Here is an 11,602-nt window from a genome sequence, read left to right as displayed (position 1 = left end):
TGCTAACCTATTGATAGAGTGCTAGATTCTGCCATCCTCTCTCACATATAGTACTACCTTATTCTGCAAATGGTGACACTGATTTCAGTGGGCATGAAGTACTGCTTGGTGTGCATAAGGATGGCAGAATCTGGCCCACAAAAAAGGCCAGATTCTGTACTTAAACCTCTGCAGTCAGTCCTAATGAAGTCAGCACAGAATTTGGCTCAAGATGTTTAAAAATTTAGCAGCAGATAGTGCTCACACTGAAGCCAATTGCAGAAGGTTACTTGAAATTGTTGTATCAAAACGTTGCAGGCAAAAGTTGGCATCAAGAAATAAAGACCAGTTATTCTGCTGAACTTTTAAATATTTATTTTGCATTGACAAATACAACACATACACATTCAATACACCAACAGGCTGTGTTTTGAATGCCAACAAAATTATATCAAAAGAATTCCACCATACACCACCGTTTCCACAATGTCTCTGACAGAAGTACATCATTTTATCAAAATGGATCTTTGAAATACTACTGTAGTGAAATTTACATACATTTAGAATAATATAGAAGGCATCTGCAAAAAGATACAGCAAAAATATCTTCCCCACCGACCCAGATAAATGGGAAAACAAAACAAATAATTACATTTCTGATAAAGATCTTTGAATTCATTTAAGAAAGTGCTTCAGTTGCCAGTCATGTCATATCGGCCATGCCTGGCAAATAGTGCTTAAATTCTTTTGGTATAAACAACTAAGATGCAAATAATCTCTCATACTTTCTTGTTTTATAAAATGCTCTTCTTCATATTACTGCACCCAAAGACAGATTTGATCCCCCTTTTCTCTAAATTAAAAAAAAAATAAAGGAACTGTTTTAATAACAGGAGTGCAAACGGATGAGATTATTCTGAGCATTATAATGCCCATATCTGGCTCTCTTCAACAATTAGTTTATACTATCTTTACATTTCAGCAGTTCTTATATTGCCATTGCAGATCTCATTGTTAGTCTAGATGAAAAACTAATGTTTTCCCAGTGGTGATATTAGGACAAAAATTACTCAATCTCATAGACTTTTTGCACCCTTGCTACACTATAGGTAGAGAACATTGGATCCTATTGTAACATGCTGCTGTTCAGCTATTGATTGAAAAGTCCAGCAGAGCACAATTCACTCAAATAATTGAGGTCACTCTGACACACTTTACAAGGGGCAGATTTCTGAAAAACAGCTAATGTGCATAAACTGAACGAGGCTAATCTCTTGAACAGAAAAACAGGCTTTGAACATAACAGTCTTTTGGCATGAAATGGAATATGGCACTTTTTTCAAAGAGAGTAAGGGATAATTTGGTTTTATACAGTATCTTTCTCACTATTTCCCAAAGCGCTTACCAGTAATAAGCTCTAGACACTCGTAGGGCAGACGCTGTGTAGGCACATATGGTCATTGTACTCAACATTATCTCCTATAGAGTGTTGGACAGTAGATCTTGTTTTATTCAGATTGCAAATGTTGGCCAGGACATTGTAGTTCTAGTTTATTGTATTCTGTTCTATTACCTAGAAGGCAATGAATGCCAAATTCTGATCTCAATTACACTGGTGTAAACCTCTTGTAGCTGAAGGGTATGTTTCAGATTTTCAGAATATCAGCCAAATTCCACTCTTTTTTGCACTAGTGCAAACCTACTGAGCTGTGCATGTCCAAGCAGAATTAAGCTCTATGTCTTCTAAGACATATTGTATGGATGTGCATAACTGACTATCCTAATATGCCTTGAAGAATAATGGCTCTGCTTTTAAAAGGTGTGTCTTTGGTTCCATCTTAGCTTTGACACTAAATTATTAAGACAGTGTTCTTATTGGATCACATTAGTCTAAGTAGTGTCCTAAGAGCAGCGTTCATTTGTAAATGATCTATTTATATAACTATTCCTGACTCAGCCTTCTTTTTAATGATAGGCACATTAATATGAATATAATACATAACTTTTGCAAGAGGGACATCACAGAAATGGGCTAAGATAGAAATACCCAGACAAAAAGCATGCAAACCAGAAGGGAGACTTGCTAACTGGAAAAATATACTTTTGATGTCAAAACATGCTGCCTTCCTCACTTAGACTGCTGTTAGATGTGTCCTCTGGCCTGTTACCGGGGCACATCATAGATCTTGGGTTAATTAGTCTCATTTGGCGGGTTTTGCACATCTGTTACATATTCAGGAGTTGTTTTATTTTTCCGAGGAGCTATCTAGCTTTAGAGATACATAAGCTGGTGAACAGCTGTTCCTAAAATACCACGAATGAAAACAAGAAAATCAGAGTGAGCTACAGAAGGCCACAAAACATTTGATGGAGTTGTACTTCCTACAGGTGTATGTGATGAGGATTTAGGAACTATACAGGAGTTTTTCTAAATGATATTTTAGTAGCTGAAAGCCTTTTTAAATGTTAGCAAGGCATTTCCCTTTCTTTCACTAGCCTCAATTGTTATTACCATTCATTTCAAGGGAAGTTATAAGTGTGGAAAGTAGTTTGAATTAACCTCCTGGTCAGGTACCTAAACCTCAAAGGAACTAGAACCTGTCTAAACCTGTTTGGCCCAGCTCTAATATAACCCGCTAAAGTACAAGATGAACACAAAGAAACAACTCTACCATTAACCAAGTCTACACTTAATAAAAAAACAAGTTTAGAACAGGCACATTAATTCAGGGTATAAATTACAAAACAAAAACAGCAAAAGACATTAGTAAATTCTAGGTGACTTCACATTTTAGCTTAGAGCCAAACTATTAAGACTGATTACCATGAACATGGGCTAATCAAAATCTTATTTGCAGACTGCTGCTCTCCTACCTTTTACATTCAAAGTGGGAACCCATTTTTTTGTGATTATTTCTCTCTGTCCTTGCAGGCTGACTGGTTTGTTTTCCACTGACGCAAGCAATATGCTGATTAAATTGGGTTTACATCTTGCTTTATTATCATAAAGTCATTACCCTCTCTCCTACCACTACAATATGTAGAAGAAACATTACTGTTAGGAGTCTCAGTGTCCTGTTTCCAAGCTAATGGCAAATTACCCATTGATTTCAATAGGAGGAGGCTCAGACCCTTAGCATTAAATTCACAAGGAGGCCATAGGCATTGTAATGCTGAGTGTTACCGCATCTAACTTTTTGGTGCCCTGCTGCTCAGTGGAATTCACAAACCCATGTTAAGCACAATGTAGGAAGAGAGTAAGGTGCCTAAAAGGGATTCTAAGAAGCCAGTACCCTGACTAGCAGGGAGCTGCATAAACTAGCCAATAGGAAATGCTGAGGACAGGGGTGCAGCCTAAGTCCCACCCTTCACAGGGATTTAAGCACCCCACTGACCAGAGAGAGATGCCTTCCTTCACACAGGACTCAAGCCATAACTTCTCTTTTGTAGTTAGGCACCCAAGTCAGCTGAGCCCTTTCTTGCAAAAAAAGAAAGAAAAAAAAATTGTAGAAGGTGGAGGTGCCCACATTATACCCAATAGCCCAGCGGGTAGAGCAGTCTCCCAAGCTCCCCTATCGGCTTTAACTCGACTTGCTAACGAGTTAAAAGATGTGTTGTCTTGTGTTCACTGCTAATTTAACCCGTGTTAATAGCACATCTCTTTTTGCAGTGTAACCCTACCCCTTAGTGACTGATTGGCTTCAATGGGCTTTGGATGAGGTCCTTGATTTCTTCTTTATTCAGACAGATATGGGCCGAATAAGCATGTTTATTTTGTGTCACTGTGAAACTGAACAAGAAGGCAAGTAGATTTAAAGTAAAACCAGTGGATTACAAAATGTCAAAGTACCTCAGTGTAATTTACACTATTTCTTGACTTATCATTGAGATGTCATAGTCCTGCTGTCACATTAAAAGTAATCACCTCTGAGGCTTTGATATACAATGTTAACTGCCAATCTAACTCCAGTTACTTTTCTTTCTTGTCTGTCATTATGGTGATGATTAGACACAAGGACATAAAAAGCGATTAGCCAAATGCTTTCTGGTTGCCACCTCGGATTTTCATATTTCATGCTATTTCAATGTGTACCTACAGAGGGAAGATTAGTTGTCCATGAATGTTATACTTACCTGCAAGAGTATTTACAGTAGCACATTTCTAATATTGCTCATTACCAAATCACAGACTAGTGTGATATCAAAAATTATGTTTGAACTTGAGAGCTACTTTTTCCATTCGATTATGCATTGCTATTAAGTACAATTATGCCATTTTAAAGGCCTTATCTGCCCAATGGTTTTTCATACTCTAACATATAAATACAGTTATTGTACCAATCCCATGTACAAACCTCCTTTAACTCCGATAGAAATTCCATGGCTGAATTTAGATATGGTCTAAGAAAATATATCTCCACTAATCTCAGCAAGCTTGCATTTGTGTGTAACAGACCAGAATTTGGCATGTATATTCTTGCAAACAATTTCATAGAGATCTAATCCAGAAAGGAGGCCATTAAATGGGACAGGTTAGAGGTTATGGGCCCATGAAAAACTGGAGGAAAACAAGGGAGTTAGTAAAAGATGTTCAAACAATTCAGCAGAAATGTGAGTGCTTATAATCCAACCTGAAAATTACTCAAAGAAAGATCTGAGTAATGAGATCCTCCAACTCAAATCTCTGCTGACAATGGGGCTTGATTTAAAAAAAGAAAAAAAAATCCCAAGGCTGTCATGTTTCTCAAAGCTGGCTTTTAGGAAAAATCTATTGTTTCTTGGCTGATATTTCATATTGTGAGTGACCCACCCTTAGGGTGCTTAAGTAAAAAAGTGGTGCTGTGTATGTGGTGTGCCCACCACCAGAGGGTAGCTGAAAGGTCTTTCTGTTCCCAGAATCATGACCTTCACAAATAAAGCTGCTCTTTGAAGGTATTGGGTGAGTTTTTTGCTATGTGAAAGGGATATCTACTGTGAATAGCTAAGGTAGACTACATCACCATAGCATGAAACAATGCTTCACTAACCTGGGTGTTTCGTAGGTATTACTTGTAAAAAAAAGTGCAAAGTTTATTTTTTTTTAAAAAAGGTAGATTGTACCTTTCTGCGGTTCCCCAAAGCCCCCTCTCCTTTGTGGCAGGTGAGTTTATTCTTGCATTCACTAAAAATCAGTAATTACCATGGTAAGCCCACGTAGCACATAAAACTCCTGCTGCCTTTCAGCACTTGAAAGAGAACACCATTATTATACACAATGACATTGGCAATTCTTCTAACAAATCACTGAAATCTAAAGAAAGGAAAGGACTCCTATTATTTTTTTCCTCAAGTCTCTTGCATTTTCCCCAAAAAAGGAGGTAGGAATAATATCTGGATCTAGCAGATAAGCTTAGAGTCAAAATTAAGTGCAATAATGAGTCTTTTCAATAACTTAAGCTGTTGAATCTGTGTCTCAAATGTTACCTGACATAAAAATTATTGATTCTTCTCCTTCAAAGAAAGAAAAATCCCCAGAAAACATGATGTGTACAGCAGAAAAAAAGTCATTCTTTAGCTTGAATGGTTTTAGCTATGGATCGTAAAGAGACCAGAATTTTAGGTAACTGTTAATAATAGAACATACTCCTTTGTTTATATTTATGTATTGTTAGCAAACCGGATACATAATTATCTGGCATTCTATGTCCGTTCAAAAGTACTACTATACTGCAGTTGGTTATGTGGAGACACCGGCATGCCACAGATGCCCAAATTCACAGTAAGGCTTAAGATTACTTGTCAAAAGTAATTTGCATGCAAGGTGTATCAATATTCTTTCATGCTGCTGTCTGTCTGATTTCATCTGTTAACATGATAGGTTGCCCTTTCCATCCATTATCAGAACAACTGGAGATAGCATTTGCTACCTGACAAAACTTTCGGAGGAGAATTTTTCTTAATAGCAGATAAACCCAGGGGTCCAAGATCTGGTTTAGAGAGGCCAAGCGAACAGCCGTCAAGAAGAAATTGCATTCTTTCTGCAGTTCTATGCTTTGAACTGTGTTGTCAGATGGCTTGCAGCGTTCAACCGACTTGTGACTGAAGATCATTTTCAACATCATAATCTAAGAAAAGATGAGAAAAATGTGTATCATTAAAAATAAACTACATCCATACTTCTTCGGGCAGAAATGTCTTATGAGAGAGGGGCCCATCAGGTTAGAATCTTCTGATCCCCTCCTGCTACTTTCCTCAAATCAAACCACGATCATGGAAAATAAAGGATGTCCCCAGTGAACTTCATTCAAAGAGGCCTTACATACAATGCTCTGTGTGTTGTGTGGATTTGCGTGCAGGATGTGCTTCAGGTCACAGCAGTAATGGGGAGGGGGGAGATAAAGATCTTACACTCCACCTTGTCCACTGGTTTGATCCAATATATCTGGCACTGATATCAGCCAGGAGCCTGTTATCTCCCATCTTTGGGACGTGGCAGAAGGCTAGATGAAATTGTACTGGTGGGAGAAGGACTGATCTAGACGAGGAAGTTGCAGAGCTTGGGAAATCAATTAAAAGAGCTCATTCTGCCACCTCCACCCTTACCCATATTGCTAAATCTAGCTGGATAATTCATATTGAGAGAAGAAACTTCAATATAATACAAGTTAATAAGGTACAAAGAATGATAAGCATGACTATTTGACCCCTAAGTATTTTAGTTGGTGTGGTTGAGAAAAGGTAGGCAAATTGTAAAATCATGGGCATTTAAACATACTTGATGCAAGCATTTCCATGACCGACATATCCCATACAAAAACAACAAGGAGTCTGGTGGCATCTTAAAGACTAACTGATTTATTTGGGCATAAGCTTTCGTGGGTAAAAACCTCACTTTTACAGTACCTACCACCCAAAATGGGGCCAGAGTGGCCATGCCTCTGGCTACTATAACATGTCCGGCAGCTGTCAAAAGAAATTGCATCAGTAGATCGGCTTTTCTTGATGTGTTACCACTATCTACCCCAAATAAAACAATAGCCATTAATTTGTAGAGAAAGCAGCCTAGAAGCTGAAGATCTTCAATCATACTATCTCTTAGAAAATCTGTACTCCAGGGCAGTCCTAACACTTGTATTTCAAACTGCCAGCTGCTAGACTAACAGCACCATCATAGAGATGTGTCAGTGATCCCCTTAGTCCTTGGGGGTGTCAGATAAGATTTGTGCATTATTTGCTATTGCTTATTGAGATGGTTGGCACAAATAGACATTTGAACTTGGCAAATCAATTTTCCCTGTTGGTTTATGAATTGCCACAAGGTTTGTGGCTTTTAAAGACTTATCAACTGAAGACTGCAATATAATCATAAAATCAATCAAAATAATGCTTAGCACTTCAAGAGCCCTTTGCATCTAAGAATCTCAAAGTGCTTTATAGACATTAATGAAGTAAATCTCATAACATAGAAGCATCATTAGCCCCATGTTACGGAGAGGAAAATGACGGCCAATAAGAGTTTAGTTCATTTGCCCATGGTTATACAGGAAAGAGGCAGAGCTAGAAATAGACTCCAGCTTCCCAGTCCTTTGTTTAATCCACAAGACCACAGTTTCTCTCTGTCTATTGTTTTCCCAGGATATATCCATTAATTACCAGAAAAAAAGATGGTGAGAGGCTCTCTGTGTTGTGATACGTTCATGTTCTGATATAATTTATATAATTCTGAGAACTAGTAGGCACATTTTGAAGGATGTCAAATATGTATTTATTTTTCTATGGTTTAGTTCAGAGGTGGGCAAACTATGGCCCGCGGGCCACATCCGGCCTGCGGGATCCTCCTGGCCTGGCCCCTGAGCTCCTGGCCCAGGAGGATCGCCCCTGGCCCCTCCCCAGCTGTTCCCCCTCCCCTGCAGCCTCAGCTTGCTCCGCCGCTGGCGCAATGCTCTGGGCAGCGGGGTTGCAAACTTCTGGGGCAGCGCAACTGCAGAGCCTGGCCTGACCAGGTGCTCTGTGCTGCGCGATGGCAATGGTGTGGCTGGCTCCAGCCGGGCGGCGCGGCTGTAGCGCCGCCAGCCACCGGTGCTCCAGGTAGTGCGGTAAGGGGGCAGGGAGCGGGGGGAGGGAGGGTTGGATAAAGGGCAGGGGCGTTTGGGGTGGTGGTCAGGAGGCGGGGGTATGGATAGGGGGCAGGGCGGTCAGAGGGCAGGGAACAGGGTGTTAAATGGGGGCAGGGGTTCCGGGTGGCACTCGGGAAGGAGAGGGGGGGTTGGATGGGGTGGCGGGGGGCAGTCAGGGGCAGGGGTTCTGGAGGCAGTCAGGGGACAGGGAGAAGGGGTGGTTGGATGGGGCGGGGTCCCTGGGGGGCAGTCAGGAATGAGAGGGGGGGTTGGATGGGCCGGCAGGGGGGGCAGTCGGGGCAGGGGTTCCCGGGGCAGTCAGGGGACAGGGAGAAGGGGTGGTTGGATGGGGCAAGGGTCCTGAGGCCGGGCCACGACCCCCTCCCCTAACTGGCCCTCCATACAATTTCCGAAACCCGATGCGGCCCTCAGGCCAAAAAGTTTGCCCGCCCCTGGTTTAGCTGGTATCTACTTTCTGATTTTTTCCACTGAGATTTCTGTATAAAACATAGCTGCTTTTATATTTAGTACCATTTCAGAGATACTTATTATAGCTTCATTATAGCTAAGGTCCAACATATTACAAACTGTTTTCTAGGGGCTATAAATACAAGATAAAAATTCTTTCTGAGTGTAAATTTGGCATATAAGTTTCTGCAAGGGCATTTGGATTGCAATTGATAATGGAGCAATGCCTATGTCCCAGTACTTGTTTGTAATTAAAAACTAAGATACTCAACACTTTAAAGCAGACACACGGTGAAAGACAATCTTTGCCCTGAAGAAAGTGCATTCTAAATAGGTCACACTGGCAGAGGCAGAAGGGGAGACAGAGACGCAGAGATGATGCAAGCTTCTTGAGTCAGGGATTGTCTTTTTGTTATGTATTTTCACAGCACCTAGCTCAGAGGGGGCCTACTCCATAATTATGTCCCCTAAGCACTTCTGCACATCAGATAATAAGTGTAGCAACTTGCCAAAATCATACAGAAGGTAGGGATGAAGCCAGGAATTGAATACAGGTATCTTGACTCCCAGGCTGTTTCCCAGCATGGGGAATATTGAAATATGTATTTGAGTTCTAAATGGAAATGTGCACTTTATGCATGGCTATCCCTGTGCAAAAGACAGAATCAGCTTCTTCCATGGCACCATCTGTCCCAGTCCTGGAATTTACAGAGGATCAACTGTGTATCTAGGGTCCAAAGTGGAAGCAGGAGGAGACCAGAGAGGGGACACAATTCACCCCCTGAGAAGCCCTGCAGGGAAACTGTCAAAACTTAATGAAGCTTGAGGCTACATTGCAGTTTGTATGCCTCTTTCCCTGTCCTTGCACTATGGAGCTCCCCATTAGAAGAGTCCCAGCCTAGGGCTGTGGCGTTCAGAACAGCACTGTTCCATTGGAACCATGCTGCCTGGGAGCTGGAGCTGGTGCAGAGGCCTGATGCCAACACATGGATGCGTCATGAACCAACTCCAACATCCCAGAATTTCACAGTTGCCCCCACCCCCATCTCTATAATGTGCCAAACCCCTGCCCTGGACATTCCTTAACTTTGGGGAAGTTTGGACCTCGATATAGCAACTCACGCTCAAGGGTGTCAGATGAGAAATATTTCACAAATTCCTGCATATCTCAAATCTCCCCAGAGTCAATGTCCAGTGTCACTCACAAGGGGAAGCAGACATAGCTTGACTTCAAGGGCAGGGCCGGCTCCAGGCACCAGCATTCCAAGCAGGTGCTTGGGGCGGCAATCTGCAAGGGGCGGCAGTCCGTGTGTTTTTGCCGCCCCAAGCAGCGCGCCGAATTGCCGCCGCGGGTGGCGGGGGCAGTCCGTGTGCCGTTAGGGCGGCACGCGCGTTTCCGCGGCAGCAGCAATTCAGCGGCAGCTTCTATGTTCAGCTGCCCGCGGCGGCAATTCGGTGGCTTCTGTCTTCCGGCTGAAGACAGAAGCTGCCGCCGAATTGCTGCCACCGTGGAAAAGCGCATGCCGCCCAATTCGGCGTGCTGCTTGGGGCGGCAAAAACAGTAGAACCAGCCCTGTTCAAGGGGAGCAGGATCAGGTCCAGCATAGCAAGGAAAACTATGCAAACCAGTATCAGAGAGATAACTCTATAATTCTTGAGTTTTCCAATCTCAAAACGATTGAATCAAGTTAGCTTTAATAACAGAAAACTTTGATGCAGCCTAATTTAATAACTGAAAACTAGGGTCCAGTCCTACAAACTGTAGGAAGAGGACTGCATTCCTAATAAAAAACATCAAGTCTCCCTTTTATGAGCACACAAAATCCTGAAGGAATTAGGCAACATCAAGGAGGACATATACCTCTTAAGCTAACTTTCTGTATATATCATAAATTTTTATCTCTGTTTTTGCTAATTTGGTATTTATTTTACTACCTGGCTATTGAATAGCAGTAATCAAGACAAATCAACAGCAGAATGAAAGCACTCTTTCGGGACGTCATTCTTTAGTTGTACAGAAACACAGGTGTAATTGGCGTTAAAATTCCCATAATAATTTTATCAAAACACCACTCCAGACTATAGACTCCACTCTGTATTAACATGGTGGTTTCAAGTCTGTTTGAATTAGTCAGGAATGATTTTGTATTCTGTTTTTAACCTATTGAAAAATACACCCACTTTCCCCAATCAGACTGAAATCAAATACATTCCAAATATGATAGTGTGTAACACTTCAGGCTTGTGAAATACACTCACTGTAACATTAGCACCAAATTCAGCTTCAGACACGAGGCTTCTGCCTACAGAAAATAATAATGCACTAAATGAACTGCAAGAAAAGCTGGTAAATTCTTTGCTGTGAATCAGTGGGTCATATCCTATTTAGGCCTCACTCCCCTGCCAGCTTGAAACAGCATCATGCATCCCCAAGTTCCCAGAACTGCCCCAGTACATGCATGATATTGTATGGTACAGCTACGTGGCCATCTAAATCTGGCCAAGCTTGACACAGAGAAGGCCTGCTAATTTTCAGCAGCTGGGGGGAGGGAGTGTTGCGGGGATATATCTTGCTTTCTTGTACCATAGACTGCGCTCCTGCTCAGGTGCTGGCATTTTTGGGACACAGACAGTGGACAAAGAAGGGCAGAGGGACAACTGCTTGTATTATATCAACACATTGCAGTGTTCAGTGCTTTGGGGGCTGATGTACAACTGGCTTTAAGAAGCTGCTGTTATCAGGACAAAGTGCCCATGTTAGATCTTTAAGCCACACACACTTTTGCATTTCCAGGGGCCAGTGAATTGTTCTGCTTCAATGAGAAGTTTAGCCAGCCCAGAAAGCGTTGCCAGCTGCCCTAGAAACTGCATTTCTGTGGGCCCAATATTACACTGAGACCACAGGGTCCAACCAGGCTACAGCTAGCAGGTAGCTGTAACTTGACAGCCCAAGTGGCATGGCTGGCCATTCCCAGGCCAACCACCTTGGGGTCCTTTCAAGTATAGCTATTGCCCAAGAGTAGGGTTACCATATTTCAGCAAGCAAAAAAGAGGACGGG

General features: G+C 41.9%; 1 protein-coding gene across 2 annotated transcripts in view; it reads right to left on the bottom strand.

Annotated features, from left to right (window-relative positions):
* Positions 1–401: 401 nt before the first annotated feature.
* Positions 402–11,602, bottom strand: part of LOC112115965 (prostaglandin E2 receptor EP3 subtype) — a 25,370-nt gene continuing 14,169 nt past the window's right edge. The window contains exons 2-3 of one of the 2 annotated variants that reach the window (XM_024213213.2): positions 5,886–6,083; positions 402–832 (exon numbers count right to left, since the gene is read on the bottom strand). In XM_024213213.2, the coding sequence (XP_024068981.2) occupies positions 791–832; positions 5,886–6,083 (240 nt within the window). In that variant the 3' untranslated portion in view covers positions 402–790. Of the gene's footprint in view, positions 833–5,656; positions 6,084–11,602 lie in introns of those variants that run through there. The other variant, XM_024213212.2, reaches the window with a different exon arrangement.

Source organism: Terrapene carolina, unplaced genomic scaffold, assembly GCF_002925995.2.
Source record: "Terrapene carolina triunguis isolate 2854851 unplaced genomic scaffold, T_m_triunguis-2.0 Scaffold211, whole genome shotgun sequence".
Lineage (NCBI taxonomy): Eukaryota > Metazoa > Chordata > Testudines > Emydidae > Terrapene > Terrapene triunguis.
This window is presented reverse-complemented; position numbering and strand designations above follow the sequence as displayed.